Source organism: Hippopotamus amphibius, chromosome 10 (genome assembly GCF_030028045.1).
Source record: "Hippopotamus amphibius kiboko isolate mHipAmp2 chromosome 10, mHipAmp2.hap2, whole genome shotgun sequence".
NCBI classification, from domain to species: domain Eukaryota; kingdom Metazoa; phylum Chordata; class Mammalia; order Artiodactyla; family Hippopotamidae; genus Hippopotamus; species Hippopotamus amphibius.
The window spans coordinates 32,933,176-32,956,565 of record NC_080195.1 but is presented as its reverse complement, the minus strand read 5'-3'; the positions used below and the strand labels follow the sequence as shown (position 1 = coordinate 32,956,565).

Below are 23,390 nucleotides of genomic sequence, written 5' to 3'. Positions count from 1 at the left end.
TTGTCTTGCACACACTGGGGGGGGGGGGGACATGATATGATTGATCTGCACGTTTGCTCTCACAGCTTTCACAATGACGTTAACACCGACATCCCCAAACGACACACATGGTTTCGGGGCTGCTGGCTGGAAAGCATGGAAGCAGTGAGATCCCCCTGAATTGGTTTCCTCTTCCTGCTTCCACTGGGGTGTGTGTGCACCACTGGTCCCAGTAACAGACACTCAGGACACAAACGACTGGTAACACTCAACTTTATTAAGATTTAAACAGAGAAGATGCTTCAGCACGTGGAACACGTATAGAACCGAGTGGCTCAGTGGAGGCACCCGGCCCCACCCATGCTAATACACCACCGGGTGGAGGGGGTGTCCAGGGGTTTGCCGCCCAGGGTTGCCTGCCATGCTAAGGCCTGCGGGTCCCACAGCCCCGATGCTCTATTTCTCCTTAAGTTCTTCCCTTGACATTAGGATGAGCTGCCCTGGAGGGAGTAAGACAGCTGGACTAATATTCAGGGACCAAGATTGTTTCCTGTGACCAAGGAAACCCCGAAATCCTCCCGGGCCCTTGGGAGAACTAGTTCCAGTGTTCTGGAATCTCAGGTGTGCAGGGGACCTGGGAATCTAGGACAGATTCCGGAGGGATGGGGTATGAGACACATCTGCTTGTACACAGCACAACTGACCCCAGAGGAAAATCACAAAACATTATTCTGCAGCAAAAACAAGTCCAGGTAGCAGGAAGAGAAAACTAAAAAAAAAAAAAAATTGCTTAAGTATTTGGAAATACGGCTTTAGAGAAAAATTGTAGGGTTGGGAGAGTACAAGGTCTTCATTTTTCTCCATGCACGAAGCAGGGCACAATATTGCTCCTTAAAGGTGTAATTTTAAAAACCTGTCTTTTCTATAAATATTTAAATGGGTAATGGGCAGACTGAACTAGACAGAGTAAAAACAACCCCCTGGGAAGGCCCGAGGTCTGCCTTCAGTCGCCCATGTTTCTTAAACCAGGCTACATACGATCAACGCGGCCCATCTTCCTATAGCATCAGTTTTATTCAATGATTTAGGAGATTTTTTTTTTTTGTCTTGAAACAAAAACGGACTGGTCGATATATATTGTTAATAAATATATTATGCCGTGGAAACCTAAGGAGATAACTTTACTGGGCAGCTCCCAGAACCGGCCGGGCCCTCAGCCGTCAGCATCCTTTTCACTTAGGGTCACCGCTGGAAAAGGTACAGGCGGGCAGGTCGGACTCCGGCACCAGGCCAGCACTGACGGACGTGAACGAGGAACCGCTGGGTCACAGAGGTGGCACGAGGAGGGGTGTCTACACTCCAACCCTGTGACACACAACGTGCTGCCCTGGGGGGGATGGGATTGGCTTCTCTGAAACTCTCCTCAGGGAACGGGAATTCTGCAGAGCGAGGGGAGGGAAAGAGGCATCTCAGGGAACCCCCGGCCCCGAGGGGGCAGGTCAGCCTCGCTGAAGATGCCGGGCCCAGTGTTGGAGGCAGGCGGCCGTCAGTACCTGAAAACTGCTTGGAGGGCCCTGCAGTCTTTACGGGAACATCTGATTCTACTCGCTTTTCTACGTCAATGGTGAACTCAAATTTAAGACGCTTCCAGTCCACTTCTAGAAGTGCACATTTTTATGTTTGTATGCAAGTGGAGGGGTCAGAAAGAAACTCACTCAACTGTGTTCCCCCCAGCCCTCCCGCAGGTGGAGCTGGGCGGCTCCTCCCGCCTCCCTGACTTCAGCGTGTGGTGCGCGTGCGGAGTTCACACTGCAGAGCCTTCCCGGCCCTTCCTGGACTAACATTCGTTTCCTTCCAAGCTTGCTCTCTTTCCCTCCAATCTTTCTTGAGAAACAAAAACAAAAAAGTCTTTCCTTGGCTTAAGATAATTACAGCCAAGCAAGCAAGAAATGCTGGTCTTTTCCTATGGTAACCGCGTTACAAATAGTTAAATACAGCGTCCAGAACCTCCCCCTGCACGGTAGGCCTCTGCTTCGAGAACTGAGTTGGTGCTGCCGGCATCAGTTCTGCCCAGGCCTCCCTGGCGGCCCTGCCTCCCTTCGTTAGCTCCAGGGCACTGAAGGCTACGGGAAAATGGGAGCGGTGGTCCAGAGGGGGCACTGACCTAGGAGAAGGCTGATAGGTTTTACTTTTAGACAAGTAAGAAATGAAAAAGTGTTCGTGACGGTTCCCTTTGCAAAACTCTCCCTTCAGGTTCGAACTTGGAACTTTCCAGCTTTGGTCATGTATTTTATGCCCTTGAAGGGTTTGTACTTCTCTCCGTACATATCCAGACGATTCACTTTGAGTCCTAGAGGGAAGGAAGAGTAAGACAGAAGCATTATTCAAAAGGAGCAGGTAGCATAGCTGTTTAAATTCATTTTAACACTCAGAGAGTGGGCTGGTGAGAGCTGTGACAGTGAACTGGAAAATGCCTGCCCTTATTTACATCCCTTAAAGGCAGCCGACATCTCACTCTTGGTACACAGGCTGAAAATAAAACCCTGTCCCAACAAAAAGCTAGCCAGACAGGAGCCCTTTTCCTGAAGTGGAAAGGGCAGAAAGTTATATGCAGGCTGAAAAGAGGGTAAGGGAAAAATAAGATTGCCCCAGATTTTCCTCAAGATATGGGGTTGAACAAAAACAACAAATTCCTCATCAGATAAAGGTATAACTAACTAAATAAGTTAACGATGAAAAATGATGAATTAATACATTAATGATTCCTAAATATCCTCACTGCACTAAGAAAAGAACATTTTATACTGTGCAGAGCTTTACAGTTTACTAAGTATTTTAAGATGAAAGAGCTTATCGTTTAAATGAATTCTAACCATTTAAACTAGAAAAGGTCCATTGGTAAAGAAAACAGGAACTTCATGTAAAGCTGAAGTCATCTCCCATCCACCTGAAAGGGTGGTTCTAAGGATGAAACGGGAAAATGTATGAAAAGACTTAAACTAGCTCCTGGCATGTAATAAACGCCCGCTACGGGGTGACTGTTATTCTAACCATCACCCTGCGGGGGGCGTAGACCATAGTCCCTGACGCGCATAGGCCCAAGGGTTCCCAAGGATAACAGCACCTGTGAAATCTTCTGAAATGGGGGGAAAGGAGGGCCATTCCTTCCAGTCATCAGCTGAGAATACAGACACGTCCCCGTACTGAAAACCCCGGACTCCCAATCAGCGCCCCGGGGTGACTCAGCAATGGCCTGTGAGCACTTCTGTCTCCAACACTCTTTCCTTCTCACGTGTGTCTCAGCCACTTTTATTCACATCACGGAAGCCAACTTCGAAGTAAGGATTAGAGACTTTCTCTAGAAATGTGCTAGGGAAGATCTGAGTAAAGACCACGTATCAGGTAACGAAACCCAGCGCTGCAGAGAGGGGGCCTCGGGGAGGCTGCCTGGCCGCGCCTCCCCGGGCTGGGTGCCGCTCACCAGAGATGGCCAGCTGCTGGATCTTAAACTGCAGGTTGGCGGTGGGGTTCTCATCTGGTTTGGAAGCTCCAGCCTGAAGACTCATGGTCCCCTTCAAACTTGGGAGCTTCTGGGGATTTATTTTTCCTACATCCCAAGACAGCATCTCCAAAGAAACAGGAGAGGAGACGTTACAGTAGAACCTTCATCCCAGGCGCCGGAGCTCAGGGCATCCATTCACAGTATCCTCAGTGGCCCCCAGGGGGTTTCCCAGCAGAACATACTGTTTGCTACCATAAATTATCTCCACGGCCCTTGCATCAGTCTCCCCTTCAAGCCACACGCTATAAAGGGTCCCACAGAGCTCCCGGGGTTTAGACCGTGGGCAACGCGCGCCTCCCGCTTGGTCCCCTACCTTGGTAACTGGGTCGAACGTGTGCGTCCCCTGCGACGGCGTGAGGCTCATGTTCAGGACGCCTCTGGGCATCTGGCTGCTGACGGTCACCCCCTCGATGGTCTTCCCCATAGTCTGCTTAGGCCCCACCGTTATCTCAAAGCGGCCCACAGAACTGCTGTCCCGGAAGCTGATGTTATGTTTCACGTACACGGGAATCGCCACCAGGCTGGAAAAGAGGGACCAAAAGCCCATGTCGTTAATGTAGCGGAAAAATGGTCACGGTGCCCTTTCTGGCCCCGCGGGCAGCATTGCCCCCTCACCCGCTTCCTTATCTTACGAAGTAAGCACAGAAAAACCCTCTAGACACCTTTAATCGCTTTCTTTTTGTAAAGCTAAGATGCTGACTAGTAAGTAAACTAACTCTTCGAAGGACTCTTTGAATAATATCAATGAAACCGAAGAGTACACTCGGCGGACTAAGAGAAAACGGCGTGGCAAACAAAACCACAGTTGTTTTATTTTGTGACACGTGACCAGTAATTATTGTACTTGACCAGTAATTACTGTGGATAATATTCATACCTCAAGGAGCTTTTACAATTCCTAGAGAGTGCTTTCACCTGACTTTGATCCTTAAAAAACTGTAAGGGGTAGGGTCGTCACCGTCTGACAGAAGAGGAAACAGAGCAGCCACAGAATGATAGGAAAGGTGTCACGGTCCTGAGCATCTGTGGAGTACTTCCTGTGGCCTACACTACCCTACAGGTTTTCTCTCTATCAGCTCATTTAATCTTCCCCATAACTATGAAGAAGGCACTGCCTCTGCCCTGATGTCATGAATACTGATGTCCTTATACTTAACTGACGTTAACTAACTTGCCAAGGTCACATGTCATAAGTACCGAAGGTGGGGCTTCAGTGTGGATAGTCTGATTCCTGAGCCTTTGTCCTCATGCGCTCAGACATTTCCCTAAGGTATTTATTTCGAATCCCACAGGAGGGTTTCAGTGGCTGTGAGGCTTGCGGCTCTCTTCAGTCCGCATACCTTCTACTACACACCTTCCCCTGAAAGCCCTCGGACTCCACAGGAACGAGAATGTTCAAGATCAAAAATCACTGAATGTTATGGTTTTTCACAGCCCCATTCACAGCTGTTTCGAATGAAGAGGATTGAATACAGATGTTCTCAGATTCCAATCTCAGACAAAAAAAAATGTTCCTGTTTAGGCATATAATAAAACAACAAAATAACAGCAGCAAACTTAACAAGCACTTACTTTCTGCGAAGCACTATTTAGATTCTCTTATTCAACCCTCATAACAAGGTACTTTTATTATTTTCAACGTACTTATTACTTCATTACTTACTCCTTTTATTCCTTCAACTTTCTTAGATAAGAGAACAGACACGGAAAGGATAAGCTGAGGTTCCCCAAGTAGCTACCTGGAGCCCAGGTAACCCCAGACCCTGGGTTCATCATGGTGGATACTGTTTCCAAACACGCACGCGCCTGCACACACGGGTGCGCGCGCGCACACGGGTGCACACACGCGCACGCGCGCTCCACCCTTAGGTAAGCGGCTGCTTACTTCTGCGCGCTGACGTGGTAGGAGAGGAGGCGGAAGTTGCCGTCGGGGGGGATGAAGGAGAGGATGCGCTCCGACTCCCAGCGCTTGAAGCGGACGCAGGGGTGGAAGCTGACGTCGTCCAGCAGCCTGGGGTTCTGGGTGGAGGCAGGCAGAGCAACAAGCAGGCATTACACACTCAGGTGCTCTTTTCACTGAGACACACACAGATCTGTCGCTACTCGTGGGAAATTCAAGCCCAACACGAGCTTTGCGGCTGTCCTTGACCACGTCTGGTTCCACCCCCTTCCCACCTCTCTGTCATTCCAGAAGCATCTAATTTCCCCAGAACTAAATCTCCGGCCCAGGATTTTACCATGAAGGAAAGAGTAAGGTCGGGCATTCCGGTCAGCTTGACACAGGCGTCGATCACCCCCTGGATCTCAGCAGTGATTGTGGACCCTGAGACAGAATAAGAAAGAAGGTAAAACCCTCTCCGTCCCTTCCAACTTACCTCCTCCTTCCCTCCTTCTTTAACTTTCTCTTTTCCTCTCATCCTATTACCTTCCTTCCTTCCTCCTCACCTCCCCTGTTCTTTCTTCCTTCCTTCTGTCCATCCATCCATCCATCCATCCATCCATCCATCCATCCATCCAAATCATCTACGCAATCCATCGGTCCTCCTTCCAAACCTTTATCAACTGCATATCAAGCACGAGACACTCTGATAAAGCAGTGGGGATAAAAGATTGGTGAGACAGTTACTAGCCTAAAGGAGTTTTCAACCTAGTACCAGAATCAAACAGAACGTCACTATTTTAACTAACGGTTCAGAACAACGAATTCATATCGAAAGCGCTCTCCCTAAGGGCACCAAGGAGTCCTGCCACCAAACAGAATGGATACTTCCGGTCTTCACCCCGAGGCTCTCCCTGCTGCGGGGCTCTGAGACCACTTCTTTCTTTCGAGTGTTTCCTTTTCTCCTACCCGCTCCTGTTTTCTGTTTTTCTAGCTCGTCTCCCTCCTGCCTTCTGCAGGTTTCTCCTTCTTTGGACATCCTTTACATGTGTACATCTTTTCACATCTTCAAGCTCCACGTGTCAAAAAGTGAGTCCATCATCTTCACTCCTGAATCTGCAACTCCTCTTTTCTTTACCTTCACGTTGAAACCATCTATCCTGTTGCCTAAGCCAGAAACACAGATGCGTCCTTGTCGACTTCCACCCCTTCAGCGCCCGAACCCGACCAAGGCTCCATCCCCTCTTTCCCATCACTTCTCCCTTCCTCTCCATCCTCACTACCGTCAGGGAACCACAGCCTCCTGCCTCCCTGCCCCCAGGCTCCCCCCACTCCGAGCCACGCTGCACGTTCTAAACAACAAAGCTTGTCAACTTATTCCCAACTCTTCAATCGCTCCAAATGGTTCTCCTTAAAATGGCATACAAGACTCTTCATGAGCTAGCTATCTAGAGCTTTGGGGGTTTTGGTTTTTTACTTTTTCATTGAAATAATAAAGTAGAAATATCTTAAATGTCCAGCTCAATGAATTTTTAAGTATGTCCACACCTAGGCAAGTCCCACCTGCACCCCAGCGTGCTCTTCTTGCTCACCGCAGTTCATCTGACTCCCTGAAATTCTGACTTCTAGTACCTTAGATTAAATTGCACCTGTTTTCAAACTTCACATAAATGTATATGATCTTACGTTTCTGACTTTGCCGCTCAATACCGTGAGCTTCATTCATGTACGCTACCAGGTGCACCTGCGGTTCTTTTTCTTTATAGTATTCCATGGTGTGATCCTACCGACATTTCTTTATCCTTTCTCTTCCTGATGGACACTTGGGTCCTTTCCAGTTTGGGGCTAATATGAAAAGCTGCTATGCCTACTTTGTTTTAAAGCCTTATCACTTACTTTTCTTTCTTTCTTTTTTTTTTTTTAACACCTCTCAATCCAGTCATGCTGAGCTACTTTACTTCCCAACAGTGTTTTATTCATGCTAAAGTGTTTGCACTGCTTTGCTCCCAAATCCACGCAGGTCTGACTAACTCCTACTCATTCTCCTGACAAAGGGTTAGCTGGCTCTGGGTGGGAGAGAGCGAGTTGTAAAGAGCAAAATCTCTTATGCTCCATCACTTTCCCTTTCTCCCTTCCTAGAACTTCAGGAAGCTTCCTGCAGCCACAGACCGTATCTTAGTCACCGTCACGTGCCCATGCTCCGGCACTTGTTCTCTGTAAGCACTTGTTGGATGAATGAATTCATGCGTGTGAAGAGAACTTTCTATAAATTCCTAAGCTCCAAGGACTTGTGGTCATATTAACCTATCTGAATGGATAGAAAAGGAGGCTCCCTGAATTTCAGTGATTACAACTTGAGTTCTGCGGTGAGAACTGAGAGTCAAATACTTCCAAAAGGAAATCTGATCAACAAGAGATTAGAGTGTTACTTTTTTTCACTTGAGAGGATAAAACTAGGAAAAGCCTTAGCTCAGTGCTGGTCTGCATTATGTTTTTCTATTGTTTTTTTACCCCCAGCTTTGTTGAGGTATAATCAACAAATAAAAATTGTACACATTTAAGGTACCCGACTTGATGTATACACTGCGAAGTGACCCCCAGGATGAAGCTAATTAGCATATCAATCACCCCACATACTTAGCTGGGGGTTTTGGTGGTGACAGCCCTTCAGCCCTATGCTCTTGGCAAATTTCAAGTAGATAATACACACGTGAGGTGATAGAAGTGTTCACTAAACCAGCTGACGGGAATCCTTTCACAATGTATAGGTATATCAAATCACCATAATCTACATTCTAAGTATCTTACAATTTTGTCAATTACACCTCAATAACAGTGAAATAAAAAAGTATACAACTGTAGTCACCGTGCCGTACATTGTATCTCCAGAACTTTTTCATCTGGCAGACCTGAAACTCTGTACCCTGTCACCAACATCTCGCCACCTCCCTTTCCCCCATCCCTGGTAACCACGGCTCTACTTCTACGAGGCTGACTACTGCAGAGTCCACATATAAGTGAGATCATGCAATGTGTGTCTTCCTGTGCTTGGCTTATTTCACTTAGCATCACGTCCTCTGGGTTCATCTATGTTGTCACAAATGACAGGATTTCCTTCGTTTTATGGCTGAATAAATTCCTGTGTGTAAGGGCGTCTTATCTCACCTCTTCTTTATCCACCCATCCATCAACAGACATTTAGCTTGTTTCTGTATCTCGCCTATTGTGACTAATGCCGCAGTGAACACGGGGGTGCGGATATCTCTTCGAGATACTAATTTCGTTTTGTTTGGATCTACGCCCAGAAGTGGGATTGCTGGATCATAAGGGAGTTTTAGTTTTCTGAGGCACCTCCATACTGTTCCATAGTGGCTGCACCAATTTACACTCCCCCCAACAGCGCACAGGGTTCCGTTTCTGCCGCATCATTGCCAATACTTTGTCTTTCTGATGTGAGGTGTGAGGGGATATCTCACTGTGGGTTTGACTTGCTTTTCCCTGATGACTGCTGACCCTGAACACCTTTGCATACACCTGCCGGCCACGTGTGTGTCTTTTGAAATACGTCTCTTCAGGTCCTTTGCCCGCTTTTTGGTTATCTGGGTTTTTTCGCTATTGAATTGTATGAGTTCCTCATGTATTTTCGATATTAACCCCTTATCAGATATATGGTTTGCAGGTATTTCCTCTCATTTGTAGGTTGTCTTTTCACTCTGTTGATTGGTTCCTTTGTTGTACAGAAGCTCTTTTGTTTGATGCAATCCCATTTGTCTATTTTTCCTTCGGTTGTCTCTGCTTTTGGTGGTGCTTTTTTCTGTCTTTGTCCCGGCCAGTGTGAATAAGCCTCTTCCCTACATTTTCTACTAGTAGTTTTATGGTTCTAGATCTTATGTTTAGGTATTTTATCCATTTGGAGTTGGCTTTGTATGTGGTATGAGACAAGGGTAATTTTATTCTTTGACATGTGGAACATCCAGTTTTGCCAACACCACTTACTGCAGAGACTAGTCTCTCCCCACTGTACTCCTGTTGAAGATGAGTTGACTGTAAACACATGGATTTATTGCTGAGCTTTCTATTCTGTTTCACTGGGATACACAGCTGTTTATATGACATTACCATACAGTTTTGATTACTGTAATTTTGTAATATATTTTGAAGTCTAGAATTGTGAAGTCTCCAGCTTTGTTCTTGCTCAAGACTGCTTTGGCTTTTCGAGGCCTTTTGTGGTTCCATGTGAATTTTAGGATTGTTTTTTCTATTTCTATAAAGAATGTCATTGAGATATTGATGTGGATAGCATCTGGGATTTTGATGGGGATAGACTGCTTTGGGTGTTACGAACACTTTAACAATATTAATTCTTCTGATTCATGAGCACAGCATTTGTCTTTCCATTTACCTGTTCTTCTTTAATTTCCTTGATCAGTGCTTTGTAATTTTCAGGGTATGTCTCTTTGGTTAAGTTTATTCCTAAGTATTTTATTCTTTTTGTTGCTATTGTAAATGGGATTGTTTTCTTAGTTCCCTTTTTGGCTAGTGCATTGTTTGTGTACAGAAACGCCACTGATTTTTGTATGCTAATTTCATATCCTGCAACTTTATTGAATTTATGAGTTTTAACAGTATTTGGTTGGAGTTTTTAGGAGTTTCTACACGTATGATCATGTCATCTACATCATAATATTTCAGTCCCGTCCTAATACACAATGCTCAACACAAAGCAGGTACTAAGTTAAAATGAATGACCTTGGGCCTTTCTCACCTTCTGAAATGGCCCATAATCTGTCTGTGGAGTGTTTCTCTCAAAATAAAACCAATTCTTACCTATCACTTTGTCTCTCACTGAATTCTTTCTGCGGTAAGACATCAAGAACCTGAGCTTCATTAAGTAATGAAACCAGGGGTGGGAAAGAAGTCAAAACTGACCAAAGAAGAGTCTTGATACTACCTCCCTGCCTAAAGGGAATGGACGATAATACTTACAGACTACCTGGCCCAACGTGGTCCTAGATCTGCCAATATTAAAAGAATTGCATAGTTTTGGGACTTCCCTGGTAGTGCAGTGGTTAAGAATTTGCCTGCCAATGCAGGGGCATGGGTTCAAGCCCTGGTCTGGGAAGATCCCACATGCCGCAGAGCAACTAAGCCCGTGCGCCACAACTACTGAGCTTGTGCTCTAGAGCCCACGAGCCGCAACTGTTGAGCCTGCGTGCCACAATTACTGAAGTACACACACCTAGAGCCTGTGCTCTGCAACAAGAGAAGCCACCACAATGAGAAACAGGCGCACCACAACAAAGAGTAGCCCCTGCTCGCCACAACTAGAGAAAGCCCGCACACAGCAACAAAGACCTAACACAGCCAGTAAAAATAAATAAATAAATTTATAAAATAAAATAAAATGAATGACCTTGAATGGGGGATAATTTTGATACTAGCAAGCACAATCTGAAAGGGGCTGCTTTCTATTTTCATAGCTCTGTGAACAGGCTGAAAGCACCTACCTGATTTATCAATGATGGCATCAATCTCTTCAATCACATCAAAATAGGCCTCATTGTTGGTGTATTTCACCCCAGTCCGTCGCCAAGGCACCACGGACAGCTGCCCAGTGGGAAGCTGGTCACCCACGTTGGTGCTTCCTGAGACAGTGAATACTTGATAATTAGATGTAACCAATTATCTAATAACCAGAGAACACTTCCTTAGACGTTTCTATCCACTATTCATGCACTTAATTGAAGAATTTTTCCAAAAAAAAGATTACTGTTTTCCCAACTTCTATCTCGGCAACCTAGTTAAAAAGTTACCTGAGAAACAGAATATTTTAGTTTTGAAAGTAACCTGAACTTGGTCTCTCAAATGGCACAATAGCTTGCAGCTTAAATAATGCATTGGCTTTCAGTAGGGATGGTAACCTACATATTGATATAAAATTTTCATGGGTAAAAATGGTATTCTAGTTTGAGGTAGGTTCTTAGGTACATTTATATCAGGTATTAAAATGTATACATCGACATAATCTCTTTTATAACAATACTGAAACTTATAAAAAGAATATAAGTTGTATCATTCCCTGTCTGTAAGAACTGTAAATTGATTCCTTGACTTTTTTTCTCCCACAGGTATCAAAAAAAAATTTTTTTTAATTCAAAGGTTCTATATTGAAATTCTGAAATAGTAGAACTAATTTAAAATCTATTTCCTTCTTCTATAACCGGGATCTTTTTAATCTAAAGAAGGAAACATTAAACACACATATAAGCAGCATGTTTACAAAACACTTTAGTTAAGATAGATGGTTCTCAGGTATCTTTTCTAGATTTAGGTGAGATTCAGGAAAATGACTTCTTAGTATTCATAGATGATTTAGGCACTGACAAAGCTTTTAGGATTTTAAATGAGCCCAGAATATTGAAAACAAACAAATTTGTTTTCTTAAAAAGAGGCACTATGTATTAAAACATATCAACAGCTATAAGAATTAAAGCAGTATGGTAATAAGGCAGGAAAGCCTAAAAACAGACCAAAAATCCAATAATGACTTAGTACAAGATAAAAATATCATTTTAAAATGAGGAAAAAGGATGAAGTATTCAATAAATAGTGCTAGGGAAACTGACTGACAATTTTGGAGAAAAAAACGTAGAGCCTTACTTTACAAAGACAATTTCCAAATGGATTAAAAAATTAAATCTAAAAATAAAACCATGAAAGAACTAGAAGAAAATATATTTTTTAAAAAAGACTTTCCCCTCAGAATGGGAGAAAATACTTGCCAACGAAGCAACTGACAAAGGATTAATCTCCAAAATATACAAGCAGCTCATGCAGCTTAATACCAAAAACGCAAATAACCCAATCCAGAAATGGGCAGAAGACCTAAACAGACATTTCTCCAAAGAAGACATACAGATGACCAACAAACACATGAAAAGATGCTCAACATCACTAATCATTAGAGAAATGCAAGTCAAAGCCACAATGAGGTATCACCTCACACCAGTCAGAATGGCCATCATCAAAACAATCTAGAAACAATAAATGTTGGAGAGGGTGTGAGAAAAGGGAACTCTCCTGAACTGTTGGTGGGAATGTAAGTTGGTACAGCCACTATGGAAAACAGTATGGAGGTGCCCTAAAAAACTAAAATAGAACTACCATATGATCCAGTAATCCCACTCCTGGGCATATACCCAGAGAAAACCATAATCCAAAAGGAAACATGTACCATAATGTTCACTGCAGCATGATTTACAATAGCCAGGACATGGACGCAACCTAAACGCCCACTGACAGATGAATGGATAAAGAAGATGTGGCACATATATACAATGGAATATTACTCAGTCATAAAAAGGAATGAAATGGAGCTATATGTAATGAGGTGGACAGACCTAGAGTCTGTCATACAGAGTGAAGTAAGCCAGAAAGAGAAAAACAAATACTGTATGCTAACTCATATATACGGAATTTAAAAAAAAAAAAAAAATGGTACTGATGAACCCAGTGATGGCAAGAATAAGGATGCAGATGCAGAGAATGGACTGGAGGACATGGGCTTGGGGTGGGGGGCAGGGGGCAAAGGGGAAGCTGGGATGAAGTGAGAGAGTAGCATAGACATTTATACACTACCAACTGAAAAACAGATAGCTAGTGGGAAGTTGCTGTATAACAAAGGGAGATCAACTCGATGATGGGTGATGCCTTAGAGGGTCAGGACAGGGAGGGTGGGAGGGAGTCGAGAGAGGGAGGGGATATGGGGATATATGTATAAATACAGCTGATTCACTTTGGTGTACCTCAAAAGCTGGTACGAGAGTGTAAAGCAATTATATGCCAATAAAGAGCTTAAAAAATAATAAGGAGAAGAAATAAAAAAAAAAAAGACTTTCCCTTTTTTGAGGTCAAAAAGACATTTTCCAATGTTTTCTTCTAACAATTATAAAGTTTGTGTTTAACTCTTGATCCGGCTGGAATTTACTTTGTGTATAGAGTGAGTAAGGGAACTTCATTTCTTTTCTATATCAAAGCTGACTGTCCCAATACAATATATTTAACAACTGGCCCTCAGTCCGCTGATTTGATATATGAGCACATTTATCTATACCAAATTCCTATAAAAGAATCTGTTTCTGGACTTTCTACTTTACCCCAATTGTCTATTTGTCTATTAATGGGCTAATACTATATTTAAAAAATTACCTAAACTTCATAATATATCTTGAATCTGATAGGACACATTTTTTTCTCTTACTCTTTTTGTTTGTCTGCTTGTTTGTTTTTCAGGTGTGACCACAGTAGCATGGACAGCAAGCTTCAAGCTTTCATAGACACTATTAAAAACTATTATTTATATATTCTCAGTACTCTTATACTGGTCAATTAAAAAGCAATTAGATAAAGCCTTAATGGAAGGCAGCTTAGTAATATGAATAAAAAAAACAATATTTCATTGGCCATTTGATCCACCAATTATACCTCTAGGAATATATTCTCAGAAAAAATCATGTATGAAGAAATGCTCATTAGAAGTATTTACTACTGCTAAAGTTTGGAAATAATCCAAGTGTCCAACAATACAAAAATGGCTAAATAGATTATAGAGCAGCTATACAATGGACTATTCTACAGCCATTAAAAACATTATATAATAATATTTAATGACAGGGAAAGTTATTCAGGCTATATTTTTAAGTGGAAAAACGGGCTTTAACAGCAAATTTTACTTTTAATCGTCTAGCTTTAGCTCAGAAGAGCTAAAAAGGGAAACAGACAAGTCATAAAATTACAAGACTCCCTTGATTCTCCCTTCTTCACATGTTAGATGAAGAAAAATTTCAATATAGATAAGCAAAGAAAAAATTAACTCTTCTTTAAGAAATATTTTTCCCCCAAACTGTCTTGGCTCTCACAGTATATCTGTTCTATGAGTTTTTGTCTCACGTACTATGTGAACTTAAATATGTCTTGATATTTGACAGGGTAAATTCTTCCAACCCCTTTGTAATTACTTTTCAGAATTACCCTGGCTATTCTTGCATATTTTACCTTTTTAAATGTATTTTTCAATCAGTTTGTCAAATTCCATGAAAACTCTTGTTTATATATTAAGCAAGACCCAAAATATAAAAGCGTAATGAAGCAGAATGATTATTTTGACTACATCAAAAAACTTTAGATGTGGCTAAACAAACACCATCTTGAACACTGTTAAATGACCAGGGACAGGACGTGAGAAAACATCTGCAACAGAGCATTCAAAATACACAGAGACTCCTGCAAACTATCATGTGTACTTAGAGCATATATGATAGTTTAATACCCTTAAATGAAAGGAATACTTTTAAATTAGGAGGAAAAAAGAAAAACATTTCAACAACAACAAAAAATGGGCAAAAGACACGAAAAGGTAAATCACAATAGAGGAAAAACAGCCAAGACCCTTGAACAGGTTTTAACTTCCTTAGTACTAACAAGTGTGTAAATAACAAGATTATCACTAAGTTATCAAATTGCCGAAGTTTTTAAAAAAATTAATAACAATAGGAATCGAAAAAAAAAGTTAATAACAATAACAATAGCATTGGCCAGGGTGCATAGGCATTTTACTGAAAATAGAAACTGATGTAACTTCTCGGGGGGCAACTGGACACATGCATTAAGGTCCTTAAAATGTGCACACCCTCTGATCTGGCACTTCCATTCCTAGTACTGAAAAGATATCATTATAGATGTGCACAAAGATTTAGGCATAAGAATACGAATTTCTTGTTATTTAAAAGAACAAAGAATTAGAAACATCATAAACAGGGACACAGTAAATAGACCTGGGGTCCATTCCATATGGCAGAAAATTATAAAGTCACCAAAGATGATATAGATGAATATTTATTATAATGGGGTAGTGCTCACAAAACACTGATGAAAGGTAAGTTTTTAAAAATATAGAAGATTGTTGTTTTAAAAAGTTACACCCGTCCATCCATTATCCATCTATCTAGATAAAAAACATATATATACTATACGTTATTTTCATGTTCTTTGTGCTTTTCTGTATTTCCGACATTCCTACAACAATCAAGTACTTCTTCTATAATCAGGAAAAATTATTTTTAAAGGAGAACAGGTCATTCTGTCATTGGAATCATAGTATCTTCTATATAACAAAAATATATTTCAGGTTATATTCAAAGACTATATATAAAGAACAAAATTAAAGCACCTGGACATTTGAGATCCCCAAAGACAAGCACTAGAAACAATGCATAGCATGGGCTAAGCCCCATCCAGCCTTCCAAGGGGCCCCTCTCGTACCTGTAATGGTGTTGACAACAGTGCGAAGGATGGTGGGCGGCTTTATCAGTTCTTTGAGGATGTTCGACTCGGTAGCCAATGGAAACCCATTGTCAAGCATCTCTTCCAATACCTCATACACCACAACCACATTGTCTTTTATCACTGGCTCTGAGCAGACTCCAAAATAATCCTGATGAAAATACAGTATGTATATACATTTATCACTCAGAGATGGTGATGAATGGGGGAATGTTCCCAGAGACTAAGGATCAAATCCTGTCCACATGTGTTACTCTGCATTTCTGGGATCACCTAAAATAAGTGAATGAAGGGGACATCCCTGGTAGTCCAGTGGTTAAGAATCCATCTTGCAACGCAGGGGAGGTAGGCTCGATCCCTGGTCAGAGAACTAAGATCCCACATGCCCCGAAGCAACTAAGCCCGCACGATGCAACTACTGAGCTCTCTCTAGAGAGCCCACGCACCACAACTATTGAGCCCACACGTCACAACTACTGAGCCCACGTGCCACAACTACTGAGCCCACGCACCACAATTACTGAGCCCGTGCGCTCTGGAGCCTATGCATCACAACTAGAAACAGAAGCCTGCATGCTGCAACCAAAAGCCTGTGTGGCACAACTAAGACCAGGCGCAGCCAAAAATAAAGAAAGAAAGAAATAATATATATATATTTTTTAAATCTTAAAATCAGTGAATGAAGCATAACCATGGTTCCCTTAGGCTGCCCAGTCTGGTGGAAAGAACACTGGACTGGATTTACAGTACGAGTGTCATTAATAACTTCTTTCATAAACTAGAGTAAGTCATTCGATCTCTTCAGTTTCTTCAACTAATACAATACGAAGAATACAAAACTGAATCTAGACTATTTATGTGTTTATGAACTTGAAGTTGAAAGAACTATGCAAAATGATAACACCTTATATGACATACGTTGGACCTGAAAATCTTTTTAACCCTTACTGTTGGGCTAGTCCTTAACATTCACGCAGCACGTTAGAACTGAGAGAGAAAATGTAATGAGGGGGATGAGTTAGTACACTGGAAAATCTCTTTGGCTCCCCTTACTCTAAGATGCTAGGATTCTAATAACACTTTGTCCTTTTATTAACAAAAATGAAACTTAGATACTACCTTGTTTGGGTGGTTGAAAAAGCACTAAATTCCAAATCAGGAGGCCTGGGTGATAACCTTGTCACCTACTAGATTAAGTCATGCTAACTGATGTGGATCTTGATGTCTCTAATGGTATAATCAGGATAATACCATGGGACGCGCAGGGTTGTAAAAGCTAAGCATGATAAGAGTGTATACGAAAGCGCTTTGTCAATTACAAAGCGCCATGTAAACCGCGACGCACCATGCTGAAGTGATGCAGAGAGAAAGGCTTGTGGCCTCTTGGTGCGCCTTTCTTGGCAGTGTCAGCATGTCTGCGGCTGGACCTCTCAGACAGCCCTCTAGGAATTCATCCACTGATGGGAAACTCACCCCTTTTGAGGAAGCCCATTCTATTCAACTGCAGCGCTGACTGTTAGAAAGTTCTTTCTTTGGCTAAACTGAAATTTGCTTCCTAGATCTGCCTAACAGAACAAGTTTACCTAACAGCCCCACAGCAATCTGAGGAGTAGGACAAGCTTTGACTTCCATTTTTCTTCTCAGGGCAGAACTCCCTGTTTGATCCTCCCACTCTTCGTGCTATGCAAAGTTTCTAGATTCTTCCACGGTCTTGCTATTTCTTTTAATTTGCTCTAGTTTTCAAAGTCTCCTCAAAGTATGACATGCAAAACTGAACACAGACCCCAGATGTAATCTAAACAACGTCAGATGATATCAACTATTAAAGACATTCCAATATCCAAAAGTACTTAGGCATCAGGAATGATTCTAAAACAAAAAGATTTCTTCTTTAAAAAATGAGATTGATGGGGGAAAAAAGTTACACATTTCCTTCTCAAGAGTGATTTTATTTTGAAAAATAAATAAAACACCACACTGGAGAAAAGGGAACCCTCCTACATTGTCAATGGGAAGGTAAATTGATGCAGCTACTATAGAAAACAGTATGCAGGTTCCTTAAAAAACTAAAAGCAGAGCTGCCATATGATCCAGCAATCCCACTCCTGGGCATATTTCCAGGCAAAACTATAATTCAAAGAGGTAAATGCACCCTATGTTCACAGCAGCACTATCCACAAAAGCCAAGACATGGAAGCAACCTAAGTGGCCATCAACAGATGAATGGATAAAGAAGATGTGGTACACATATACAATAGAATACTACTCAGCCATAAAAAAAGAATGAAATTTTGCCATTTGCAGCAACATGGATGGACCTAGAGATTATCATACTAAGTGAAGTAAGTCAGACAAAGACAAATACCATATTCCACTTATTATGTGGAATCTAAAATACAACACAAATGAACTTATCTACGAAACAGAAACAGACTCACAGATGTAGAGAACAGACTTATGGTTGCCACGGGAAAGGGGAGGTGGTGATAGATTGGGAGTTTGAGGTTAGCAGATGTAAACTCTTATATAGAGAATGGATAAACGACAAGGCTCCACTGTATAGCACTGGGAACTATATTCAATATCCTGTGATAAATCATAATGGAAAAGAAGATGAAAAATTGTGTATATATACATATACAACCGAATTACTTGGCTATACAGCAGAAATTAACACAACATTGTAAATCAGCTATAGTTCAATAAAATAAATTTTAAAAAACACCTCCCTCGATTTTCTAAATCAGGCAGAATGCGATTTTATAAATCAGCAGCTAGAAGGAGACTGGTGAGCATAGCACAGGACAACAGCAAAGTGCGTGCACTTCCATAAGGGGAACTCTTCCATCACAGCCCAGGACCACAGAAAGCACGCAGATGGAGAACACACCAAGACAGGACATTAAAATCAGGATGCGTCCATTTACTTTTAACAAATGCTTCCAAAATGGCAAGCTCTGAAGTCCCAGCCTTCCAAAGTAGCCACTTCACCGTTTTCCCCCAATTCCTCTGTGGTTTCAAGTAGATTGAACAACATTTCTCACTTCCTGTCTTGTAATAAGTTACATAATATCACTACAGAGATATGGAGCTGACTGTTAATGTGGTCAAGTATCCCATGTGGAAATCCTAAGGAGGCCCAGCGGTGGTTGAAGGTCAAAACTGCTGGGTTCTAGTTCTTCCTGGTAAGGGGGTTTATAATTTTCAGGTTTTCACTGTGTAAAGGAATACCAGATTCTGCCACCAGAATCCCAGAATAGTACTACCAGAAAGAATCTGGGGGGAAAAATTTTTAAATATATGTTCATTCTTTGGGGATGAAAGCTGTTCTAAACATGTGATCTACATCTGAAGGCAAATGAAAGGACTCTTTGACTTGCTTTTTAATTTTTATCGTGATGTCTGGGTCTTCATTCTCTTCTCCAGTCCCACAATTTCTGTATTCATGTGACTAATCCCAGACCTGACATGACACATTAGTTAAACTGAGGGGCCCTTGATTCTCACATATCCTTGAGTTACGCAAACAATCACAACCGTCAAAAGTTGAGCAAGTCTTTCAGGGAGACGATTCCCACCATCTGAATCCAGAGTCTGGGCAGCCTAAAATCCTGTGCTATAAAGGGTGCTGACATCCTGGTATCATGTGCCCTCCATGCCCCAAGATCTCCAAATCTGTTCCTGGAGGAAAAACTCAAAATGAAAACTGTATCTTGGAAAATGTGTCACTTAAGTGTTTACAGGCACAGAAGATTTTCCAACGTTAAGTTTGCCACAAGAGCGCATCACTGGTACTTGTGCTGTGAATGAGCACCCCAAATTCAAGCTGAAGGATGAGTTCCCAAATTACCCTGCCGGGGAGTGTGAAAACAGGCATTAAATTATTGTAGTTTAAAAAATGTGGGGCTTCCTAGGTGGCGCAGTGGTTGAGAATCCGCCTGCCAATGCAGGGCACACGGGTTTGATCCCTGCTCCAGGAAGATCCCACATGCCGCGGAGCAACTAAGCCCGTGCGCCACAACTATTGAGCCTGCACTTTAGAGCCCGTGAGCCACAACTATTGAGCCCACGTGCTGCAACGACTGAAGCCCACCCGCCTAGAGCCCGTGCTCTGCAACAAGAGAAGCCATGGCATTGAGGAGCCCGCGCACTGCAACGAAGAGTAGCCCCCACTCACTGTAACTAAAAAGAAAGCCCGCACACAGCAAAAAAAAAAAAAAAAAAAAAAAAGACCCAACACAGCCAATAAAATTAAAAAAAAAATGTACACATCATTCCACATTCATCACTTCTTGATGCAACTCAAAGCAATGTCGTTAACCATGACTAATATCAAGTCTACCATAAACAAAAAATCGAAACTCCCCAGCCTTGGGAACAAAATGTAGGACAATTCTAATCTCTAGAACTTAAATGACTGTATACAGCCATACCAATTGGGTGGCTTTCCCAGGCAACGGGTTCAAAAGTATACAGTCTGTCATTCTAAATGCAGCCCTTTCAATAAATAGAAACAAGAATCTTATCAGATGGGAGGGGAAGTAAGCAATGTCAGAGTTTTGATTTCTTAAGTTCCTTAATTGAGGCTGAAAACAATGGAAACAGAACTCTAAAGACACTTTATAAGGTACAGGGATGAACCTCCTTACATTCACTCACCTGAAACGTGTCCACTACTCGGTGAAGGAACTCAATGACAAACAGAGGCGGGACCTCCGTCTGGATCACAGCCACAAAAAAGATCTTGTGACGGTAAACGCTTAAGAGGTAGTGGTGAGGGGTGGGGATGACGGGAGGGACATTTTCAGCCTCAGTCGCTCGCTCTTGTGCCTCGAAAAAATAATCGCAAACAGAACGGCTGACCACGCTCTTCCAATGTTTCTCCAGGAAAATATCTCCAGAGGAGTTGATCAGGAAAAGGCTGTGAATCATGGTGGAGACTGTCAGTGAGACAGGAAAGTCTTTTTCAGTCTGAAAGCCTCTGCAAATGCTCAGCTCTGAAAACAAGAGAAATTATGATCAGTCCCAGTCAATCAAAATCCCCTCCCCATCTGTCCAGCAGCCCAAGCCTTCTTACCCATCTTTCAAGACTAGGCTCAAGTCTTCTGCTACTGTAGGAGCCGGAAGTATCCTTCCCTAGAATTCCTGAGGGTAATTATCAGCCATCTCACTTGTCAGCTAATCACATACTGTCCAGTTATCTTTACTGCTGCCTGAATCACATCCATTTAAAGTTCGACTTAATTTTTGAGTGTCTATTTTCTCAACCGCACTGGAAGCTCCTTGAGAAAAAATGACCCTGTCTTATGTTTTTTGTTGCCTCCTTGCATACAAGAGGACTTCAGGGAACACTGATGAGTTTCATGTATTTGGCCACAACTCACACATACATAAGAAATGGTTATAGTTGTGTAGTCTCACACGGTAGCCATCGGCCAAATGGAGCCCCTGAGCACTTGAAATGTGGTTGGTCCAAACTGAGATGTGCTGTGAATGTAAGACACACACCAGATTTTGAAGGCTTTGTATGGGAAAATATAGAATTTAAGATAGCTTACCAATAATTTATTACAAATTAACTAAATCAATTAGCAATATTAACTTAATACGGGTTACATTTAATATTGATATTTTGGATATATTAGGTAAACAAAAGATATAAAAATTAATTTAACTGGTTTCTTTTTTAAACGTGGTTACTAAATCATGTAAAATTATATAGCATGTGGGTCGCTGCCTATTCCTTTTTCTTTTTTTCTAAATCACATTTAATGTAACTATTTTTATTTTTTATTTTTATTTTATTTTTTTGGGGGGGTACACCAGGTTCAATCATCTGTTTTTATACACATATCCCCATATTCCCTCCCTTCCTTGACTCCCCCCACCCTCCCTGCCCCAGTCCGCTAAGGCATCTTCCATCCTCGAGTTGGACTCCCTTTGTTATACAACAACTTCCCACTGACTATTTTATAGTTGGTAGTATATATATGTCTGTGCTACTCTCTCGCTTCGTCTGTTTCCCCTTCACCCCCCGCCCCCTCCCATACCTCGAATTCTCCAGTCCATTCTCTGTATCTGCATCCTTGTTCTTGTCACTGAGTTCATCAGTACCATTTTTAGATTCCGTATATGTGAGTTAGCATACAATATTTGTCTTTCTCTTTCTGACTTACTTCACTATGTATGACAGATTGTAGTTCTATCCACCTCATTACATATAGCTCCATCTCATCCCTTTTTATAGCTGAGTAATATTCCATTGTATATATATGCCACATCTTCTGTATCCATTCATTTGTTGATGGGACAGCGCTGGTCCATGGAATAGAGCTGTCCTTGTGGTCTTTATCCATATAGTCAGACCCCATTCTCTAAGGACTTGTTAGGTACTCTACATTGGATGCCTTTTAAAAAAAAAAACCCCTGTGGGGGAGCCCCTAGGTCCCTCAGGCGGCGGCATCTCCACGGTGCCTGTCCCCAGAATGAAGCCGCGCTGAAGCCCAGCTGTGGCCACTCCGCGAACTGGTCCAGGTGGTCAACTCACAAAGGCCTGTTGCACCAAGCGCCGCAGGGCGGGCTTAATCCCTCTGCCCGCGACGAGACGGAGGGAGAGAGGGGGCGGCGGGGAGCCAGGCTGTGGGGGCGCGGAGTCGGCCGGCAACACGGGTTATCTCTGCGCTGGTCGCAGGGAGGATGGAGGCCGCGTGGGTTAAGGCGTGCGCACGATCCCGGGCTGAAAAGGGTCGCCGGTCTGCGCACCTGCGTCGCCATGGCAACAGTGTCCCCTCCTCCCCCAGCCCTCCGGCCGGAGCCGGCCACCTCCCCAGCCCCGGACTCAGCCCCTCACCTCTCCCCGCAGCGTCACGCAGTTCCGAGGGTCGATCCGGCAGCACCCCGTGGCCCCGCCCCTGCCCCGCGCGCCCAGCCCCGCCCCCCGCGCGCCCAGCCCCGCCCCGGACCCGGGTCTTCAGCCCCACTTACCCCGCTTGCTCTTCGCAGCACCCACCTTTCGGCAGCGCGGACAGGCCCCGCCCCGGGCTCCCCCACCAGCGCGCGCCGGCCGCCGCTCGTCCGCTGATTGGCTGGCCAGCGGGACTCGCGCCAGCACCGCCCACGACCGCGATCTGAAGGCCACCGATTGGACATCGGCGATTCGCTCCTCCCTTCTGATTGATCGCGGGTCCGCCGCTCACCCTGTTCTGGAGTCCCCGATTGGCCCGTGTTCGGGCTTCAATAATCTCTGATTGGTGCAGCTCTGGGGACTCTGAGCCCTGATTGGCTATCGTGAACAGTCGGCGGACCCCCCGGCTCCTAGTCACCCAGTCACAAAAGGCCCGGGCGTCTGCTCTGCCACCTGCGTAACCCGGGAATGCGCCTCGAAGGGCATGAGAAAAAGTGTGACTTCCAGGGCAAGATCTGTCGAATAGCATATCATGGTTGATAAATCCTGAGCAGTAATAACTACTCTCCGTTACATCAGTGCGTTTAAAAAGACACGTGATGCCTTTTCATTTATGTGCATTGAGTAAAGTAAGAGTGATTGGCTGCACAGCGTCCTATCAAGAGCTCTGAACCTGAATACAGGAGGCCTCTTCCAGCCCCAGCTGGACCACCACCTGCTCGACC

The 23,390-nt window shown here is 43.3% G+C and overlaps 1 protein-coding gene across 1 annotated transcript; it reads right to left on the bottom strand.

Moving 5' to 3' along the window:
* Nucleotides 1–300: 300 nt before the first annotated feature.
* On the bottom strand, nucleotides 301–20,693 carry AP3M2 (adaptor related protein complex 3 subunit mu 2). Its single transcript, XM_057697215.1, has 8 exons — nucleotides 20,421–20,693; nucleotides 15,741–15,912; nucleotides 10,928–11,065; nucleotides 5,779–5,864; nucleotides 5,427–5,560; nucleotides 3,855–4,062; nucleotides 3,461–3,605; nucleotides 301–2,329 (listed from the first exon to the last, which is right to left on the bottom strand). The coding sequence occupies exons 1-8, from the start codon at nucleotides 20,691–20,693 to the stop codon at nucleotides 2,229–2,231; spliced, it is 1,257 nt and encodes a 418-aa protein (XP_057553198.1). The 3' UTR covers nucleotides 301–2,228.
* Between the last annotated feature and the right edge of the window lie 2,697 nt (nucleotides 20,694–23,390).

Excerpts from the sequence above, each read along its gene's own strand:
- AP3M2 (XM_057697215.1), bottom strand. The coding sequence starts at position 20,693 with ATGATTCACAGCCTTTTCCTGATCAACTCCTCTGGAGATATTTTCCTG. Across the intron at positions 15,913-20,420 it reads GAGTAGTGGACACGTTTCAG|GATTATTTTGGAGTCTGCTC; the intron begins GTGAGTGAATGT and ends TATTTTCATCAG. Across the intron at positions 3,606-3,854 it reads CGTTCGACCCAGTTACCAAG|ATGCTGTCTTGGGATGTAGG; the intron begins GTAGGGGACCAA and ends GTTTCTTTGGAG.